This window comes from Macrosteles quadrilineatus, unplaced genomic scaffold (assembly GCF_028750875.1).
Source record: "Macrosteles quadrilineatus isolate MER2022 unplaced genomic scaffold, UCM_ALF_1.0 Scaffold_1__1_contigs__length_201487025, whole genome shotgun sequence".
Taxonomy (NCBI): domain Eukaryota; kingdom Metazoa; phylum Arthropoda; class Insecta; order Hemiptera; family Cicadellidae; genus Macrosteles; species Macrosteles quadrilineatus.
Window position 1 is genome coordinate 3,688,616 of NW_026542594.1, and position 22,849 is coordinate 3,711,464.

A 22,849-nucleotide genomic window follows, 5' to 3' on the forward strand; every position below is an offset into this window, starting at 1 on the left:
AATCATAAATATAACATTTTTTCTACAACCATACAGTTTTAAGGTAGGCTATACAAGATTGTATATCAGGAAAGAGTAACATAATGGAACTTTAACTTCTGGTATTTTAAACTTGACAAAGCGTAAAAGGAGGCTTACCCTTGATAATCTGGTTAAAGCAGAATCGGACGTAAACCAGCTGACTTATGATGGAGGCTTAGACTCCAGAGCAGTCCCGGGATTACCATTTTTATTGGGACAGAAGCTTCTAGCATTGCCAAACACACTCTCATTTCATTACTCTTTAGATTAAGTTATCGGTTAAAATTCTCATCCTCTAACTTTTTAAAAACGTTGGTTATAATGTTAAACACAGCCAAATTCAAACTTGTGCACTAAAACATTTAGACCGGTATTCATGGGATGTATACCCTATGGTTTTAGTTTTAGTAGTCAACCCAATGTTATACATCGAACACTGCTAAGGTAGTGAACCCCAGCACCAAGTAAGAGAAAAGTAAAAGTTGTTGTATAGTAAATAACTATCACATGTGTTTATCTATTTACAAAAATATCACCAATAAAGCTTTTATATGTTCAATTGACAAACCATTTCTCAAAGAACAGTTCTAAGAGCAGTGTCTACTATCAGTCTGTGCTTGATAGTGTGGGAGTCTGCTCCACAACCATAAGAATGATCATCTACCTGTCTGTACGTCATTTAAACCTCCAACCTCCAACAATTACACCTTCATTACCGCAGTGCATTGCTTCCAACAGTTGGTTTTTCCAGTTGGGTCAGACAGATATCAAGAAGCTATTCCAGCCTTGAAAGGAATCCACCAACCTCTGCTGGCTCTCTTCGGCTTGGTGGTTTGGTTTTAGTTTTACAAGAGCTCAGTCAATCAATTATCAATCAATTATCAATTAGTTAAGATGGGGACGCCACTATGTGCGTATTTTAACCCAAATATGAGTGAAGGATGAGTGTAGGATGAGTGGCGCGATCTTGTAGTCTTGTTAGTGACTAAGGCCGACATGTTCCTTAGACACAGCTGTTAATTAATAGCCCATACAGCTAATGGCAACTAAGGGACCTACAGTTTATAGTGGAATCCGAACCACATTTTTCCTTGTAATTTACGAATTGGTCTAATTATCAGGATAGTACTGCGGATAGTCGTAGTACTCACTAGTGCGGACGTTAATCCACACCAGGGAGCATCGCATCCACAGTGCATCCCTATAAATATCCACAATTCGTGACCTCCTAGTAGCTGGATTACAGGACGACGCCACCCGTAGTGACTAAGTTAGTGTGGTAGTATGAAAAAAAAACAATACTCAAATTGCAATACTGTAACATAAACCATTTATTATCACTTTACATAATAAATATGTAAATGAATGCAGTTGTATTTTTTTTAATGTGTTACCTTCTTTTAAATTAAGTTTAAACCATTTTACTATTATTTTTACTTTTTCTTGCCTTTAGCTTTCTTCTCAGATGAAATTTTCTGTTTATTCTTCTTTCTTTGGGATTTGGAACTTTTTCTCGATCTTGCTTTTGAATGTTCAACTGCTTTTTCACTATACTTTGATTTTGTTTCCAAGGGAAGTAATGAATTAATTAAATGTTCCACATACCTAAAAAAGGGTTTTCTATAGTTAAATGATTGTCACGGAATAATGTTGTTTGTGGTATCCGATACTGAAACTTAAAATATTAATATGCTTACCATGTTATAACTTCTTTGAGTTAATAGTTTTAAGCAAAAAGTAGTTTTAACGATTTAACTTTGTTCAAATTAAGAAACCCGTGAATATAGCAAGTGAATTAGCAATAGTGAATTAACTCCTCAGTTATTCTTTGTGCAAACTAAGCTTAAAATATATTGTTGAAATTTCTACACAATATGCTAAATTTGATGTGTGCTATTTATTTGCAAAATTAACGTTTCTGAGAAATTTTGTATCAAATATTTTTAATAGAAGTTATTTTAAAACTATCTTAATGTTAAATTCCATGTTCTATCTTAATGCTTGTATTTGTATTGCTTGTATTGCTTTTCACCACACTATGGTGTTTTTGGCTGTACTACATACGTAGTACACATTGGTGGCTGAAAGTTACGTTTTGCTGGCCATGCCAGCTGTCAGTCAGCTGTGTATTGTTTTACACCATAGTTGTAGATTATTTTTCTCTTGATTATTTTTCAAAAAAAAGCTCGGTTTTAATAGTTAGTTTTTGTTTTTATAGTCATAAATGAATGTGCGTTAGTATTCCGTTATGCTCAGTTACTTTCAGACTTGATTTGATGTGTAACGTGGTAACTATTTAGACTTTTGAAATTTCATAACCTGTACCGTTTGATTTGTTTACGTTTATCTATCATTTCTCTTTTGAAATGGCCGACGAAGGTGTGAATTACACCAACTCGCACCTCTCTGACCACAACTACTCCAATACCGAGGGTTCTCTTTCATCTGAAATCATCGATGCTATGATTGATTCTCCTAGCAAGACAAACACGTCAGAAGACGATACAGACAACTGGCAAACGATTCCCAAACGCAGAAACGTTGGAGAAGTTTCTAATAGAAACCAAAAAAAGGCCAAACAAGACATGAACAGACAGCAACAGTTTTGAAGTATTAAATGTAGATAATGAAGACATGGACTCTAACATCCAAACAGTTTCTAAAAAATCATCAGAACCTAAACCTCCACCTATTTTTATTCCTGATGTGGGTAATGTGAAGGCAATGATTCAAACATTTGAATCTGTCGTTGACACTACTGCTTTTGCCTACAAATGCATAAATAACAATTCAGTTAAGATTCTTCCAACATCTGCTGATATTTATAGAAAAATAGTGAGAAAACTTAACGAGAGTAATGTCAGCTTCCATACATTTCAGCTTAAACAAGATCGAGCATACAGAGTTGTATTGAAGAATATGCACTATTCAGTTGATACAGAAGAACTAAAAGAAGCACTACGACAGATGGGTCATGAGGTAAGAAATATTTCTAATGTACTTCATTCAACCACCAAACAGCCACTGTCAATGTTCTTTGTTGATTTAGAGCCGAGTTCTAATAACAAAGACATCTTCAATATTCAGTATTTGTTACATGCTAAGATAACTTTTGAACCCCCTTATAGGAAAAGGGAAATTGTTCAATGTAAAAGATGTCAACAATATGGTCACACAAAAACCTACTGTAGGCATCCATTTAGATGTGTTAAATGTGGAAAAGAACACGATACAATCAAATGCACTAAAGACAATTCTACTCCTGCAATATGCGCCTTGTGTGGAGGAGGTCATCCAGCCAATTACAGGGGATGCATGGTCTTCAAAAATATCCAGAGTCGAACACATCCCCAGGCTCGAGAAAGAACTACCGTCTCAAAACAAGCTGAAGTTACTCAATCATCAAATTCTGCTTCTTCTGACAATCTAACACGTCCTGACGTTTCGTATGCGGAGGCAGTTAGCAACTCACGAGTAAGTATCAAAACTAAACCCAGCACAAGTTCTGATAATGTGAATGCACGCACGCCAAGTAATGCTTCTAGTGATGCATCCACAGAAAAGTTAACAAATACAATAACTTCATTCTTTGATCGGTTTGAAAAACTGTTTATCCAACAATCTCAACAAATAGGTTCCTTACTTGACCTACTTACAACTGTTCTTAAAAAGCTCAATTAATGGTGAAAACCTTGAAGATAGCCTTGTGGAATGCTAATGGCTTGGCACAGCGATGCCAAGAATTAAAACTGTTCATTGCTAAACATAAGTTGGACATTATTCTTATTTCTGAAACTCACTTTACTGATTTAAACTTTTGTAAAATTCCAAATTTCAGTCTATACAACACTAACCATCCTAGCAATAGAGCTCATGGAGGTTGTGCTATCTTGATTAAAAGTCATATCAAGCACCATGAATTGCCTAAATATCAGTTCGATTTCATCCAAAGTTCATCTGTTGTAGTGGAGTTTGAAACAGGCCCACTTACTATAAGTTCTATTTACTGCCCACCTAGACACAACATTACACGCCAACAGTTTAATGATTTCTTCTGCACTTTAGGCTGTAAATTTTTGTCAGGAGGAGACTACAATGCCAAACATCCTACATGGGGCTCCCGTCTGGCAACTCCTAGGGGTCGACAACTACTGCAGTCAATCCAAGAACGGAACCTTGATACTCTATCGACAGGTGAACCGACATATTGGCCCTCTGATCGTAAAAAAATACCAGACCTTCTTGATTTTTTTGTTACAAAAGGTGTATCCCGAGATTTTGTGACAATCGAGCAATCTCTGGACCTTTCCTCAGACCTGTAATTTTAACGATCGCTTCAAATGTTATATTCAAACCTATTCCACCACATTTATGCAACAAAAATACAGATTGGAATTATTTTCGTGAATTAATGGATCAAAATTTAAAGATTTCTGTGTGTTTGAAGAGCGAAGAAGATTTGAATCTTGCTGTTGAACATTTCAACAAAACAGTTCAAGACTCCGCTTGGAGAGCAACTCCAGACCAGAATAAACATAATTTAAAATCAGGAATACACTATCCAATTGAAATTAATAGGAAAATTGCCGAAAAACGCCGACTCCGTAGAATATGGCAAAACTCTAGAGACCAGACGGATAAAAGAAATCTAAACAGGGCCACTCAACAACTAAAAAGGTTACTGTTTAAATTAAACAATGACAGATTTCAAGATTTCACATCAAACCTTTCTCCATCTGAAGCTAGTGACTACTCCCTTTGGAAAGTTACAAAAAACTTAAAACGTCCACAAATTTGCATTCCACCTATTCTAAAAGAAGACGGTTCTTGGGCCAAAAACAACATCGAGAAAGCAGATGTATTTGCTTCATACTTCAAGGAAGTGTTCAAGCCATATAATATTAATTCAAATGTCGAGCAAGAAATTTTGGAATTCCTCGATTCTTCAAATCAACTTGATTTACCAATAAAATTATTCACACCATCTGAAGTAGCTAAAGTAATAAAAGACGATTTAAACGGCAAAAAAGCCCCCGGTTATGATCTGATAACAGGTAAAGTGTTGAAAGAGCTTCCTAGAAAAGGAATAGTTTTCCTCACAGTACTTTTCAATGCAGTTTTACGCCTTGAATACTTCCCAATACAGTGGAAGGTTTCACAAATTGTTGTTATTCCGAAACCTGGTAAACCTTTAAATCAAGCATCCTCGTATCGGCCTATATCTCTTCTTCCTGTGGTTTCTAAAGTTTTTGAAAAACTTTTCTTAAAAAGACTTCAAATTATAATTGACGAAAAAGAATTGTTGCCTTCCCATCAGTTTGGATTCCGCCGAAGGCATTCCACCATTGAGCAAGTGCATAGAATAGTTAATGTAATCAAGGAAGATCTTGAAAATAAACGTTTTTGTTCATCTGCTTTTTTGGACGTAGCCCAGGCGTTTGATAAAGTCTGGCACACAGGATTATTGTTCAAAATTAAAACTTTGCTGCCCCATACATACTATGGAGTGTTGAAATCGTATTTGTCCGAACGCTTTTTTCAAATTAAATATCAAGATATAGTTACAGATGTGCATGAAATTGAATCAGGTGTACCACAAGGCAGTGTTCTTGGGCCTATTTTGTATATTTTGTTCACGTATGACCTTCCAAGTACTCAGGGTATTACGGTTGCAACATTTGCAGACGACACTGCTTTTAGCGAATTTCCCTATAGGGAAGTAGCTATTACCGTAGGTGGCACGGTAAGACCTAGACCCGGGACCGATTTACTTTTTCATTTTGATGTCCCCAGAGGCCAAAAACACCATTCGTTCAAATTTTTATATATGTATATATATATATATATATATATACAGTGTGTAAATTAAGTATGGAAACAAATCTGTATTTTTAAAACCGAAATAGATAGAAATATTCTATTTGTGGCAATAATAGTTAACAAAGATTCCGCAATTTTTCTCATGAAAAATATTTTTTTACCCCCCTAACAGGGTAGGTGGTAGGGGGTGACTTATTTTTTTCAAATAGCAACCCCTATTGAGTGACCCCTCATTTTGAAGGGTTTGTCAAAAGAAACACAATGACGCAAATCCGAGGTGAATATCTCACTCCTAGCTAACATGGCGGATATTCCAAAATGGGGTTTTTTTTTACAAAAATTAAATTTTTGATTACCCGCCATTTAGGCTAGGGGTGAAATATCTACCTCGGGTTTGCGTCATTCTTTTTCTTTTAACAAACCCTTCAAAATGAGGGGTCACTCAATAGGGGTTGTTGTTGAAAAAAATAAGTCACTCCCACCCCCTACCCTGTTAAAGGGGTTGAAAAAATATTGTTAATTAAAAAAATTGCGGAACCTATGTCAACAATCAATTCCACAAACAGAATATTTCTATCTATTTCGGTTTTAAAAATACAGATTTCTTTCCATTATTTGTGAAATTGGTGCTTTTCACGTACAATAAATCAAATTTTGGAATATTCGCCATTTGGGCTAGGAGTGAGATATTCACCTCGGATTTGCGTCATTGTGTTTCTTTTGACAAACCCTTCAAAATGAGGGGTCACTCAATAGGGGTTGCTATTTGAAAAAAATAAGTCACCCCCTACCACCTACCCTGTTAGGGGGGTAAAAAAATATTTTTCATGTGAAAAATTGCGGAATCTTTGTTAACTATTATTGCCACAAATAGAATATTTCTATCTATTTCGGTTTTAAAAATACAGATTTGTTTCCATACTTAATTTACACACTGTATATATAGACTTATATATATATACGTCCGTGAACGCGATAACTTGAGTAATTTTTGTCTGATTTTGATGAAATTTGGTTTAAAAGTGTAAAGCGGGATAAACTTGAATGAGTTCGCGAACCAGCATGATCGGACCATGGGAACGGGGCTTTACGGGGGGTTTTATGGGGTAAAAATTGGGTTTTCTCACTTTTGACCCTCAAAACACAAAATTTCCCAATTTCTCTTTAGACCTTTTTAAAGAGCTTAAAAAAACAATTAATTTAGTATATAAAAGTATTTTTGTTCGGTTAATAGTAACGGAGAAAATTTAAAAAATTTTAAATTTATAATTCCCATGTTATTCTTATGGAGATTATTGTAAAATATTGTAGTTTGCTTGTTTATGGATATATTTTGTATTTTGATCAAATTTATTTATTTTGTACTAAGCTATCAATATTTTACTCAAAAACACACTTTATTAGTTTCCTTGTAGCAGCAAACCTAGGTACTCGTTAAACTTAATGTTATTAAAATATATTTAATTGAAAATCAATTAAGACAAATGGAAATTCGCTTAGTCGGCAGGTTTGCTGCGGCGGGGGTATTTTATCATCAAATCAGGATCCTATTCTGGCATCATCAAACCTTCAGGCTGCATTAGACGATTTGTCTCAGTGGCTACAGAATTGGAAAACTAAAGTAAATGAAACAAAATCTGTTCAAGTTACATTTACTATGTCTACAAGAACTTGTCCCCCAGTAACATTGAATAATGTCATGCTTCCACAATCCAACGAAGTTAAGTACCTTGGTATGCATCTCGACAGACGGCTTACATGGCATTCACACATTTGGAACAAACGACTTCATTTAAATTTAAAAACAAACAAACTAAATTGGCTCATTGGTCGAAATTCAAAATTATCTGTTGAAAATAAATTACTTTTATACAAAATTATATTGAAACCTATTTGGACCTACGGTATCCAACTCTGGGGAACCACTTCCAACTCAAACATAGAAATAGTTCAAAGGTTTCAATCGAAAACACTGAGAAAAATGTTACAAGCACCTTGGTTTGTCACAAATAAAGTAATTTATCAAGATACAAAATTACCCTATGTTAAAGAAGAAATAAAGAAACGAAGTGAAAAATACCAAAGAAAATTAGAAACCCATCCAAATTTCCTGGCAGTTAACCTCCTCGACAATAGTGAGTCCAATAGACCTTCCAAATCGTTTTTAGTTGAACTTTTTAAAAGTTTTTGTATGTTAGTGCACTTGATGGAGTGTAACTAACCCATGTTAAAATGGTTATCAAATTTACTTATTATTCTAGTATAGAATAGATTGTGAATAAATACTTGTTAAAAAAAAAAAAAAATGCCAGCTGTCATCGTAATTTGGGGACCGAGCAGGTTTTTACAGGCCGGGGCCGCAAAATCAGCTGTCCGCTTACTTACTTAAAACATGAATGCATTTTAAATACACAATCAAAATCCATAGCATTGCAATAGAATTATTGTGTTATTGTCACCGTTGCCTAGCAACTATTTATTTTTATTTTTGCTGATTCCTCAAATTATTTCCTCATATAACCTTAAAGTTGTAGTTGTGTTGACTATCAGTGTGCATTATTATAGTGGTGAATAGTGGTAGTAGTGTGGTGAAAAATAGCGTTCGTACCACGGACCGAAATGGTTTTGGAGCTCAACCTCATTTTCGGCCCTAGGTACGAAATATACTATTTCACCACACTATGATGTTTTTAGCCGTTTTACAAACGTTAATAATTAGAAATTGAAAGCTACGTAGGTCTATTGCTGTCCATGCCAGCCAAAAAATTAGTGTATACTAAATACACAATCAGTATCCATATCATGCATTGCAAATAGACTTTTTTTGTCACAGCTGTCTAGCAACTACAGTATTTATTATTTTTGCTGATTCCTATAAATATTTCATTCCTTAACCTTAAAGTTGTAGTTGTGTGCATTTATTGAATATATTTTCTCACTTTCGTATAGTGTAGTGAAAATAGCGTTTGTACCACGGGCCGATTGCACAATATCAAATCAACTGTAGCTCAACTTACGAAACAACCATACAGACAGGCAATCACTGAAGGGGAGATGGGACATAATAATGTTTATATATATATATATATCTATATATGTATGTATATATATATATATATATATATATATATATATATATATGTGTATTTAAAATCTATATATATATATAGCAAAAAAATACCTTTTTGCGCAATAAATCACTATGGCAACGTAATAGTGGTACACAATATATTTATATGGGTGAATTCAAACGGATGGTGTTTTTGGCCCCTGGGGACCTCAAAACGAGAAATAAATCGGTTCCGGGACCATGAGACCTACGGTAATAGCTTTATTCCCAATTTAGGAAATATGCTAAAAACCTTCCTACTTTGTCTTTAGTTTGGTTTAACTCACCCATTTTTTACCCCTTCAGATAAGGGTAAAATACTGATGATTTGATTTTCTTTTTCTATTTTGTTTGTCTTTAATTTCATTTTAGAGGCAATGGTCGTGTTATTGTTTGCTAATTTGTCTTGAATTTGTTGTTCTTCAATATTCTGAGCGTGCTTTTGTATGTTTGCCGTAAGATTATTTTGGGTGATAGATTTAGAATATTGTCTATTTTTGTTCAGTGACCTATTTTTAGATTTCTTTCCTACAGATTTATTTCTTCCTTTAGTTTTATGTGGAAATTCGGATTTTCCATCGTGGTTACTGCTGAGCTTGGGATTATTTTCATCTTTATCTTTATATGCTTCATCTCCATTATTTTGTTCTGTAGACTCGTTTTTCTTATTTCTTCTGTTTATAGATTTTTTCATGATTTTTTCAACATTTTTTCCATCAAATTCATCTGAAAATATACAAGCAGATAAAAATGTTAGAATAAAAATCAAATATGCTTATTTAAAAAAACATAATATCATAAACAAAATATCTTTTAACAGGAAACGTTATCATCTGTAACAACAGTAATGAACGTATTATATTACAGAGATATAGTGTATTTTCAAATTAAGTCACAATTTTTGGAATCAACCCCTGATAAGGTATATACATATTTTTTTTAGCGGAGCGAAGCGAAGCTCTTTGGGATTGGCTGCAATGCAAACATTCTAAGACTATCACTATCACTAAATAACGGCTGAACATATTTTAGCCAAACACCAAGGTTGTTTCGAAAAATGTTTGGAAGGTTTATGAAAAAACAATTCCAATTTTTGACAATGCCTAGCCTATAATTTCAAAGTTTATAAATTTTAACATTGGCTTTATGGGTTGCCATGATTGTTAAAACATAAGGACAAAAATGTAAAAAAAATCACATTTGCCATATCTGGCCAAGATCGAGAAAATAATGTTGATTGGTCGGGTTCAACCAGAACTGTTGGCTTACCAGGATGACATTACCAAGCAAACATGGAAAAAATACCGATACATAATATATATGTAATGTTCACACCATTACTTAATGAAACTTGTTATATAATGTTTATAGTTTTGAGACAAACTGATGAGTAATTGATGAAATAGTTGTATTATATCTATAAACATTGTTTTTATTATTGAATTATTAAAAAACCATGAAACGAGATCGTTCTGCTCAACCGGGTTTCACTGCTATGAAAGCAATCCTAGTTAAATTTAATTGTGTATATGTACTTTTATAATTTGTAGTCTTAAGTTAACATTGACTAGTCAATGTTAATATCTATAGTCTAAGAGCCAGTGAAAAGCTACCTGTGTGTATTTGACCAGACCTGGGGTTTTGTACAGCGCCCCTATACTGTACCTACCAACATGAGGTGGAGAGTCACTAATCCCAAAGTGATGGACCCCCACAGGCAAGACAGGTATCGATTTTCGGCGAATTTTAAACTAGGTGGCGTTCGCAGAGGCATCCACAAAATTGAGCGGAGCCATCAAGGGTTTATATTATATTGTTTTGGTCATACTGCAGTAATACCAGTCGTTTTTAATACATGCGTTGCGGGTCTAAAGTAGCATTTTTACTCTTTAGGAAGTAAAAATAGTTTTGATCCTCTATGGAGAAAAAATCAGCTGTTGTCAACTCAGTTGTAAATTTCTATTGTAAACGATTACTTGTATCGAAATGTGTATCGATTCGTGCTTCGTAATTATTTTAACCTACAGTCTACAGTCTCTTCCCATAGTGTTTTAGCATAGCAGATACATTTATCCATTCCCACACTCAACACGCTCACCTTTACTACATCCTTCACCACCCCCTACGTCGTGGACCTATTTCCCTCTCTTCCCATAGCATTTTAGGATTGCAGATACATTAATGTAATTGCCAAAGACAGTTCCCACACTCTACACTGCAAGCCTTACTACTTCCTTCACCATTTCCTACGTCATAGACTCTTGTTTCCTTCCCTTCTCATAGCATTTTTGGATTAAAGATACATCAATCTAACTGCCACAGACGGTTTTCACACTATGCTCATACTTTACTACTTTCTAAGCAATTTCCTACATCGTGGACCTGTTTCCATCACTTTCCATAGCAATTTAGTATTTTAGATACGTTAATCTAATTGCCACAAACATTCCCCACACTCGCACTGCTAGCCTTTACTACTTCTTTCACCATTTTCTATATCGTGGGGATGCTTCCATCCTTTCTCCTAGCATTTCAGCATTGCAGATACATTAATCTAACTGCTACAAACGGTTTCCGGTTCCCACACTCCACACTGCTCACCTTACTTCTTCCTTCGCCTCTTCTTACGTCGCGGACCTGTTTCCCTCTCTTCCCATAGAATTTTAAGATTGTAGATACCTTAATCTAATCGTCATAAACAGATCCCACACTCCGGACAGCTCACCTTCACTACTGCCTTCACCACTTCATCCGTCTCGGACCTTTTCTCTCCCTTCCCATAGCATTTCAGGATTGCAGATCCTTTATTCTAATCGTCATAAACAGTCCCCACACTCCAGACTGCTCGCATTTACTACTTAATTCACCACTTCCTACGTCATGGACCAGTTTACCTCCCTTCCCATAGCATTTTATGATTGCAGATCTAATCGTCATAAACAGTTCCCACACTCCGGACAGCTTGCCTTGACTACTTCCTTCACCACATCCTACATCGTGGAACTGTTTTCCTCCCTTCCCACAGCATTTTATGATTGCAGATACCTTGATCTAATCGTCATAAACAGTTCCCACACTCCGGACAGCTTGCCTTGACTACTTCCTTCACCACATCCTACATCGCGGACCTGTTTTCCTCCCTTCCCATAGCATCATAGGATTGCAAATACCTTAATCTAATGGTCATAAACGGTTCCCACACTCCGGACTGCTCGCATTTACTACTTCCTTCACCACTTCCTACGTCGAGGACTTGTTTCCCTCCCTTTCCATAGCATTTTGTGATTGCAGATACCTTAATCTAATCGTCATAAACAGTTCCCACACTCCGGACAGCACGCCTTGAGTACTTCCTTCATCACTTCCTACGTCGCGGACCCGTTTTCCTCCCTTCCTATAGCATTTTATGATTGCAGATACCTTAATCTAATCGTCATAAACAGTTCCCACACTCCAGACTGCTCGTATTTACTACTTCCTTCACTACTTCCTACGCCACGGACCTGTTTACCTCCCTTTCCATAGCATTTTAGGATTGCAGATACCTTGATCTATTGTCATAAACAGTTCCCACACTCCGGACAGCTTCCCTTGACTACTTCCTTCACCACTTCCTACATCGTGGACCTATTTTCCTCCCTTCCCACAGCATTTTATGATTGCAGATACCTTAGTCTAATCGTCATAAACAGTTTCCACACTCCGGAACGCTCGCCTTGACTACTTCCTTCATCACTTCCTCCTATCTAATGAACCACAGACCACAGAACCACTGACTCGTTTTCCTCCCTTCCCATAGCATTTTATGATTGCAGATACCTTAATCTAATCGTCATAAACAGTTCCCACACTCCGGACTGCTCGCCTTTACTACTTCCTTCACCACTTCCTACGTCGCGGACCTGTTTCCCTCCCTTCCCATAGCATCATAGGATTGCAAATACCTTAATCTAATGGTCATAATCTGTGCCCACACTCCGGACTGCTCGCATTTACTACTTCCTTCACCACTTCCTACGTCACGGACCTGTTTACCTCCCTTCCCATAGCATTTATGATTGCAGATACCTTAATCTAATCGTCATAAACAGTTCCCATACTCCGGACCGCTAGCCTTTACTACTTCCTTCGCCACTTCCAACGCCACGGACCTGTTTCCTTCCCTTTCCATAGCATTTTATGATTGCAGATTTCTTAATCTAATAGTCATAAAAAGTTCCCACTCTCCGGACAGCTCTCGCCTTGACTACTTCCTTCATCACTTCCTACGTCACGGACCCGTTTTCCTCCCTTCCCATAGCATTTTATGATTGCAGATACTTTAATCTAAACGTCATAAACAGTTCCCACACTCCGGACTGCTCGCCTTTACTCCTTCCTTCACCACTTCCTTCGTCACAGACCTGTTTCCCTCCCTTCCCATAGCATCATAGGATTGCAAATACCTTAATATAATGGTCATAAGCAGTTCCCACACTCCGGACAGCTTGCCTTGACTACTTCCTTCATCACTTCCTACGTCGCGGACCTGTTTTCCTCCCTTCCCTTATGATTTTTGGAATGCAGATACCTAAATCTAATCGTCATAAACAGTTTCCACACTCCAGACTGCTCACCTTTAGTACTTTCTTCACCACTTCCTACGTCGCGGACCCGTTTTCCTCCCTTCCCATAGAATTTTAGGAATGCAGATACCTAAATCTAATCGTCATAAACAGTTTTCACACTCCAGACTGCTCACCTTTAGTACTTCCTTTAGCATTTCCTACGTCACGGACCTCAAGCTAGTGTCGTCATTTTATTATATTTATGATTCATACCGTTTCTGTTCTAATATCTGTGGAATAATGCTATCAGCTATTTCTTTATCTACTGCATTCAAAAGTCAACAGCTGATCATATGTCTTTGTTTATGTATCAAATACTGCTTCCATAAGGATTACATTGAATCTTTTGAGACCCAGTGGGGCGGATTCCTGAGAGTTATTTTTAACGCCATATAGATGTTGGCACTCACCGATATGGTCTTTATCACCATCCAAAATTTGAAAACGATTGATTCAGCCGTCTAGGAGGAGTTTGCGTATTACGAAATGCATAAAAGTCGATGTATAAGAGCTTCGATCGCTTCGCTCGCTCCGCTCAATGAATTTGACCACGTCTGCCGTTTTGATATTTGAAAATATATTATTATTATTATACAAAAACAACAATGGCAGACCATTATTGTGCGTTTATCATGGTGGCTGACAGTTGTAAAGGTGAAGTGCTGAGAAAAAAAAAAAAAAACTCTTAAATATCAGCATAGGTTGAGTTTGGTATTAAATTAAAGGTCTCCGTTATTTAAACACAACGCCACAAACCCGAACTCAAACGGATAATTGAGTAACGAATGACAGGTGTGCAAAGATCGCTTAAATTTGCAATGCTTATTTATTCTTACTAGTGTACCTGTTACTCAAATTCAAGCAATTGCTAAGTATTACAGGCGTAATTCTGATGACTTTCAAGATTCTACTCAAATATTATCACTTTGGGATTAGTGACTCACCACCTCGTGTATGGTAGTTATAGGGGCCTCACCATGAATAAATATTTTAAGAACTATTAAGAACCATGATTACTCATTGAAAACAAAATTAAATATTAAAAACTGTGTGTTTTATTTTCCTTGAATAAACACAATCGTTTTCCTACTTATTTATTTTCACATTGTAAATTAGCATTGTAAGTACTGCAGAAGACCGATCCCGTGAACATCGCAACATCCTACCAAGAAATTATAACTTCAAGCAAATGAATGAATAGACTAAGGAAAGATTAAATGACATTTCTGAAATTTACTTAAAAACTCAAATCAAATTATTATAAAAATGTTAAAAATCAGACAACATCAGGGTTGCCAGATACCTTTTGAATATGGAGATCCTTTTCTATTATCTTTCACTTGACCTTTTCTTTTTTTCTTGGGTTTCGGAATTAGTGTTTTCTTAGATCCTGGAGACTCAGGGAGTGTTCCGTCGTTTGTGGATGTTAAGAGTTTTGGTTCTTTAAAAACAAGTGGAATTTCCACTGGGACTATAATGGTAGGAGAGCTATAAGTCTGACTGATCAGCGAGAATGTAAAACGATCTGCAAAACTACAAATTTATGTTTATTTTTGTAAATTATAGGTCAAATTTAATTGCTTGAAGATTTTATTTGCACTTTATTAACTGAAATTGATACTTTAGATTGCATTAGATGTACCCCAACACATTAATGTAGTTTTTAAGGCGAAGATGAATGAAGAATGATCATAGTCCGAGTACGTGTTGAATGAATAAATGAATGAATGAAATTACATATTTGTACTGACTAGCTTGTTCTTTATTAGCCAAAACTATTTATTTAAAATCCCATTAACTAAGGACAGACTAAGGTCCAGTCTTCTTAACTAATTACTATATCCTCTCAGCTATCTTTAATACAAAATCATGTTAGTAATGCTAATATTGAGAAATTTCTTTTAGGATCTACATAAGTACGAAAATAAATTAATCAACAGATTGTGGTAAATAATTACGATTTTGAACCGACATCTGGGTGATCAAATTTGAAGGCATAAGATGGTTAGGGTAAGCTGTTTATAAGCCTCAGCTTCCTGTGTGCAATTGAATATAGAATAAATTATTATGGTTTAAAATGTAAAATTTGATTGGGCCTTTCATTTAACATCTAAAATAAAGTTAGATCTAATAATCCTATCTACAAGTAGTAACGTGTACATACATATCATAAATCATTTCCATTACTGAGTTCAGGATTCGTAAATTTTTAGCAATCTTTTCTTCTGTAAAGCCAGATTCTTCCTCAACTTTTAATGAGTAACTGGATTGAGTTCTAGAGGCATGATGTGAAATATTAGATCTTTTAAATTTTAGCTCAAGATTTTGGTCTGAGAGATTCACTTGGCTATTTCTTAAAATTGCCTGAAATAAGTTAAGAAATTACTATTATAGTCAATAATGTTCAGATAAGATTAGGAGCAAGACAATTATAATTGTTAGAGCTCACTGAGTTTTGGCTCTGATGGTGGGTAGCAGCAGTGTCAGCATCAAGAAGCTATCCAATAGACATAACATGTCACCAGCATGCACAGAGGCATAAAGGTGCTTTCCCAAACCTCATCCTAGCCCATCAATCAATGGCATTTCATAGTGACAGTGCAACTTAACTTAAGAACACCAGCAATACATTATCAGGAATAAAGAATATGTTCGGTCTTATTTAAAATGTGTTAGGAAAAACCCTCCGATGGGGCTGTAAAAATGATGAACCAGCAGAGTTGTTCTACTAAGGTTCTACTAAGGGTTGCACTACTTTTTCTTAGTAGTGCATAGACAGAATAGACATGATAGTATACTCACACTATGAAGGGATTCTGAAGAAACCCGACTTTCATTGTTACTTGATAAACCAATGATTGATTTTCTCTTTAGTGTACACATTTGTCCTGGTTGGGGCATTTGTTCGCCAGCTTTAATGTGATTCTCAGCTTTATAAAACATTTCTTGTAGTTGAAAAAATAATTCTTCCCTCAACTCACCATTGACTGTGTAATATATAAATAGGTAATGATTATTTTGTTCATAGGATATTATTTATTTTTTAATTGGACTAACTCATAAATATAAATTAAGTACAAGAAACTTATTCCATACAACTCTTAGTAGCACCTTAAAATCACAAGCATAAAATATAAATTTAATTTTACATTTTAATCATTATTTACAATACTAGTGAGGCTTAACCGCAAAATAACATATTAAGAATTTAGAAAACAAATTCATCGACTAATACAGTGACTCTAAATCGAAAATAAAATAAAGTAATAAAGCCTTAGAAGGGACACATTTAATAGATCATTGTATCGTATAAAAGCATATTAAAAGGACATAAAACTGCTGCTTGAAGAAAACCCTTGTAATAATAAAAACTACAAAACAATATTTTTAACACAAGAGTACTTCCTTAAATACTACGTTTTTAGTCGTAAAGTAACCTTCAGGAAGATTACAAAATAAGATTACTACATAATCTGCAAGCAAATTATCAATGCTTTCGTAGACCTTGGGCTCACCTGGAAAAATTTATCCAAGACTTTGTTCTTGATCAAATCAGTCACTGTTTTTGGAGCTAAAATAGGCTTTGTCTTTCATTAGACGATTTTGTATACTTTCAACGGCGTTATGGTAGATTAAATCAATGAATATAAACCCTTGCACAAAGAGTTTGTATTCATTTATGAAATCAACAGGTCATCCAACTCCAAGCAATCTTGCTAGCAAAATGGATAATCCACCAGCTTTTACTGGCAATGTACCGTTTCCAAAAAATTGTAAAAATTGAGCAAAGTCACATTCTCCTTCATTCAAACCCATATTTTTGTGCAGAGCACTAACTTTTTACTGTTGGCTTTATAAATAACTTTTTGATTGCTTTTTAAATAACTTTCAATGACAAAAGTGCGGCTAGCGTACCAAGGTAAAGCGCATCACAAAATCTACATATGCAATTCATTTGTCCGAGTGAATGTGTTTGGGATCTCTTGTAATCAAACCAGGTATATTTTCTTCAACTCTCCTAATCTCTCTCGTCATTCTCTGCCAGTAGAGGCAATAGGAGAAAGAGACGCCACTTGGGGCGTTTTTCCCATAAGAATAACATTGGGGATCATTTTTAGCCACTTTTTCAAAACTCCTGATCTTTGCCTATACATGCAAATGTTCAATACTATTGTACAACTCTATAAACATTTCAAATCCACATCCATTCGCACTTATATTTTCAAAATTGTGCGAGGTTTGCATGCGAACTCGGGAACGCTTCCGGCCGCGAGCGCGGGCATGCTCTCGCTCCCGACCCACAGTTGTGCTTCTTGTCCCCAGTGGCACCTCTTGATCGAGGCATGGGTGGGGAACCTTCCAAACTTCATCTCTTGTTGAATTTCTTAATTTCTAGTTAATTTTTTATTATTTATATTAAAATTTCTTAATTTCTAGTTAAAAATGTTGAAATTTTGCAAAAGCCTATATATAGAGGTGACATCAGCCCGAGACCTCATTCCTAAACATGAAGCCGTCATGTCAACACTGCTCCGTGTCGCTCTCCAACAAAAGCAGCCTGATTCACCACTACAAATTAATACTGTACATCAAATGAAGGTGAAACTGTGCAAAGTTTGTGATTTAATCTGTGATAGCAACATGGCTCTAGAATCGCACATATTTTATTACAAAGTAATAAGACTGGCAATTTCTGTAAAACAAATGTTGTTGGACATTTCAAAAGACTTGTCAATTCTTGCAACAATTGTCCATATACAATGATTAAATTTGCTGGTGAATCGATTAGAACTGAACTTAAAAATACTCTTCAGTCTTGTCCTCTGCCAATAAAATGGACTTTAGTAAGGAGAATCAAATTTATAAAATACACAATAGATCAAAATGGAAAATTAATAAATGAACAATAATATTATAGGGTAAAATATTATTTTTTTAAATCGGTTTCAACTTATGGTTTATTTCAAATCTTTATTTACCAGTATCTCACTGTGTGGACTAACAGCATGGACGTCACGCTAGAACGTGTATCAACTGGACCTCATCAGTTGCAAATCTACTAATCTAGGTTGGTGATACAAAGAGTCAAGTACTCATGTGACTTACTTGCAATACAGCGTAAGACAAATCTGAACCACATGAGGTGAACATTTTGGTCTTGAGTAGAAAAGCCTTCGAGTTGCAAGTGCTTGACTAACTTGGATAAAATATCCAAAAGCCAAAAAGATGTACAGTTGAATTCATAATCAAAAATGTTCAAACAACCTCCTAGCTCCCTAAAACAAACAACAACCTACACGATTTGGAGAGACAAAAATAGATGAAATTATACTGTATCTATATATATAAAAGGCAAAGCCCTCACTGACTCACTCATCACTAATTATCTTACTCCCCATTTACCTAGGAGGCTGAAATTTGGTACACTGATTCTTTAGGCATTAAATAGGAAAACTAAGTTGTTTTTATTCCGATCGGACTCTTGGGCTCCGCCCCAGTGGCTCTGGAGTTTCGCATGTTAACCTTATGAGTACTCATATTTAAATGGAATTAATGAATCTTAACAGCTGTTTCAATTAAAGCTATGGTTCCACAGACTGCGGAACTTCCGCCGTGCGGTGCGTAATTTTCCGCTGTGAAAAATTACGCAGCGTAAATCTGGAGGGGTGGTTCCACTGACTGCAGAAATAACGTTGCGAAAATTCAGTTCTGTCCAAACTAGCGACGAGTATGGAACACAAATAGAATACCATAAATACCATAAAATAATATTAGGTAATATTCAGACTTAACTATTTTTAATTGTGGTTACTTTTATTGTAAACTGATGTTTTAAAAATTACCTTATTAATTTTTTATGAGGATGGTGATAGTAAACATAAATAAAATAATAATTTGGACTTAAATTGTAGTTTTATTGATACACGAATAAATATACAAGCCCCAAAAATGAATAAGGTTATTGAAACTTAACTGATCGGTCACAATAATTAATTGATGGCTCTTCTCCACTGGCGGAATCCGCACTGCACTGCTCTCAGACCAGTATGATTTGTCCGCCATGCGCAACCGAAAATTCGGGATGCGAAAACGCACGTCAGTGGAACCGCACACATGGGAACTCCATTAAACCAGTGTCGTTGTAATTCCGCAGCGGAAAAAATCGCACCGCACGGCGGAGATTCCGCATCCTGTGGAACCATAGCTTAAACAAGTTGTTTAACAGTTGAACAGCTGTTTCAATTAAACAAGTTGGTTCTGTTCTATGATGTTCAATAGCATTAAAGTTACAATGATTACCAACAGGGTGCAGCACTATTATATTTTTTTAATTTATGACAACAGCTAATTTGCAACCAAAAGGTGAGTGAGCGTAGCGGACAAACTTCAACCTGGAGGCGAGTTAGTGTAGCGAACGAGCTAACCTGAAGGCAAGTGAGCGCAGCGAACGAGCTCCAACCTAAAGGTGAGTGAGCGTAGCGAACGAACTTCAACCAGGCCGTGATTGAACCATGCGTACGAGCTCACTTATGAAGTTAAACGGGGCAAAGCCCGCGGGTACAGCTAGTTTTATAAATAAAACTCTAACTTATATATTTCATCACTAGGGCATAAAGTGACTCTTTTCAATCCAAGTTTCAGCCCATAAGAGGAAAATGAGTAAGGGTTGAAAAGACACTCTTTGTCCGTGTGATTAACTATATTTTTTGTCATATTGGAACATTAACAAGCTAAGCTAGAAAACTAAAATACTTTTCATTTCAAGATAATATCTCGTTCTCTGAAAATAACTTCCAACTTGTTTTATTAATTAATTGTGTTAATGCAAATTAGCAAGCAGCTATATAGTACCTAAGTGATTCAATCATTTCATCTATTACTGTTGTGTTAGTTTAAAAAAAAATAATAATAATACGTTTAATAGCACAAGTAATAATATATTTACACTTATACTGTTGAATCACAAGACGGTAAATACATATGAAAGATGGTAGGTGGTGATCGATTTCGATTGGACACTCCAATCATCATCAGACCCAATAGGCGAATCATTTTTTACTGAATCATTTGCCTATTGGGTCTGATGATGATTGGAATGTCCAATCAAAATCGATCACCACTTACCATCTTTCATATGTATTTACCATCTTGTGATTCAACAGTATAAGTGTAAATATATTATTACTAAAGTTATTAGACATATAATCTGTTTGTTTTTCAGGTAATTTTATAACACGTACGATGCTGATCAAGAAGTTATTCATTGTTGTGTTAGTGTCCAGTCATTATGTCGAACTATTGACAAGATTACAGCTATAATCTACAACCGATTTAATTTGTTACATAATTTTAATAAATATTGTGATTGCTTACAATCGGAGTTTACAGCAGTTGACTTTTCCTCCTTAGGGAGTAAAAAGGCTTGTTTTTGCTGCGGAATTACGAAGTAGTATATTTCATCACTAGTCATACTTTAGATTATATTGAACACACTAATTCTCATATTTTATTTATTTTTCCTTACCGAATACAGTCTGTTGCCTCCATATGTGTCAAATCTGGTATTTTAGAATTTGCTTTTAAAGGGAAATTAACAATGGTGTAAAAAACTCTTGAATTTACTGTCGATACTGACTGAACCAGTCCAGGATCATTTTGTTTTGCAAATTTTTGGACTGATCTTCCGAATTTTGAACCATGTTCTGAATTTAAGCTCCCAAAACATATTGAGTTGTTCATTTGTAGGGAATCCTAAAACAAAACCACGATGGATTATTTGAATAATTCAATCATATAAACCAAAGTAAATTTTATGAGTATAATTGTAGCAGTTCCAACTTAAATAATATCACATAAATTTGATTTTCAAAACAGCAAGTCCAAGCAATTTCTAGACAAGTTATGTCTAAAAAAGTGTTTAAATTTTTCAAGACCAACTAATTCCAGAGTTAAGCTCAATTTTACTTTGATTATAATGGGAAGCATGCACAATTGATTTTTGTAAAATCCCTCCTGTAAAATCCTCCTTGGAAGGTTTCGCACTTGTGTAGTATTTACCATGTACATGAAGGAATGCCATAGTAGTTGTAGTAAAGAAAATTTACAATGAAAGATTTTACAGGCACTACTTTTAATCTTCTTTGTTTAGGTTATCTAACTAATACATTGCTTTAGCATTGAGTTTGGCTTTAGTAAAAATAATGGTCTTATTTTTAACCACTAGTCAGAAAGTAAGCAACATATTATAGAATGAAATCTCACATTTTAAAGGAGGGGAGATCTTTATTTTTTTAGGTCAGACATTGTCATGCAAACCTAACCACATATTTGAGTCAACTTTAGTTCGGCCTGCGGTTGATAAAAAAAAATGTATTGTGATCAATAATATTACCCTTGTTGAGCAACCAAAACTTGACTTGGTGCCACTTTTCTTTGTGCTACTCTTGATTGACATTTTTCTGAGTTCCCTAAGTTCCCTCAACCACTACACCACAAATTTCACCATTGACACAAAACGTTACAATTGTAGACTATTCAATTTATTGGAATCCTTACTAACTCATATTTACAGTTTGTTGGTTTAATTGTTGTGTACACTTAGAGCTTGAAAACAATTCTGTATCCAGTTGAATTCACAGCTGATTTTATTAAAGAAGATTAAAGAAAGATTTTCTGAATCTGAATATAGTATATTAGTATTCCTATTTTTTCCAACAAGCAAGGAATCACCAAGCAGACAGATTATATACTCCTAAGCCTATATGATAAGTGAACGTTTGGTTATATCCTTATATATAATACGTGAAGGCGATTTCTACAAAACACTACTCCTCCGTTAATAATGGTTTTTACAAACGATGGGTCAAAATTAATTATTTAGTATTTGTTGTGTAAACGCCCCCTATCACCAATTCCTGTAATAAACGTCCTCGGGCTTTGCCCCTCAGGCCATCAAAATCCCAATGTATTTCTTATGAAGAAAATATTTTGTTTACTTAAACAGACGAATAATTAGTATTGATTACAGCTGTTCATAGTAAACACGTGATACACACAAGAACGTTAGTTTTCAGAGCGAGTTTGTTTTCAGTTTCGATAACTGGATTGATTACATTATCTTTCAGTTGACTCTTTTAAGTCATCGTAAATTATGACTGTTATTCGTTTTGAAATAAACGCCTGCAATAGTTTGCAATTGCTCAAATTCGAGCAACAGGTGCACTAGTTAGTTCTGATGGTTGATACATCAGCCTTTAAAGCCATGTTTACACTAAAGTTTACAACTAAATGT

General features: G+C 35.3%; 1 protein-coding gene across 2 annotated transcripts; it reads right to left on the minus strand.

The window, feature by feature from the left end:
* Positions 1 to 1,394: 1,394 nt before the first annotated feature.
* LOC128982500 (cylicin-1-like) lies at positions 1,395 to 22,039 on the minus strand. Of its 2 annotated transcripts, none has more exons than XM_054401463.1 (8): positions 21,950 to 22,039; positions 21,083 to 21,309; positions 18,664 to 18,833; positions 16,360 to 16,544; positions 15,722 to 15,921; positions 14,861 to 15,090; positions 9,238 to 9,676; positions 1,395 to 1,626 (listed from the first exon to the last, which is right to left on the minus strand). In XM_054401463.1, the coding sequence occupies exons 1-8, from the start codon at positions 22,010 to 22,012 to the stop codon at positions 1,455 to 1,457; spliced, it is 1,686 nt and encodes a 561-aa protein (XP_054257438.1). In that variant the 5' UTR covers positions 22,013 to 22,039; the 3' UTR covers positions 1,395 to 1,454. The 2 variants fall into 2 exon arrangements, with proteins under 2 accessions (XP_054257438.1, XP_054257444.1); XM_054401469.1 differs by lacking the exon at positions 21,950 to 22,039 and adding an exon at positions 21,820 to 21,874.
* Between the last annotated feature and the right edge of the window lie 810 nt (positions 22,040 to 22,849).

What these genes read in the sequence shown, in the direction of transcription:
- LOC128982500 (XM_054401463.1), bottom strand. Translation starts at nt 22,012, where the DNA reads ATGTCAATCAAGAGTAGCACAAAGAAAAGTGGCACCAAGTCAAGTTTT. An exon ending in CTTCAGAATCCCTTCATAGT is followed by an intron (nt 15,922 to 16,359) that starts GTGAGTATACTA and finishes AACTTATTTCAG; the next exon opens with GCAATTTTAAGAAATAGCCA. An exon ending in AGGATCTCCATATTCAAAAG is followed by an intron (nt 9,677 to 14,860) that starts GTATCTGGCAAC and finishes GTATATTTTCAG; the next exon opens with ATGAATTTGATGGAAAAAAT.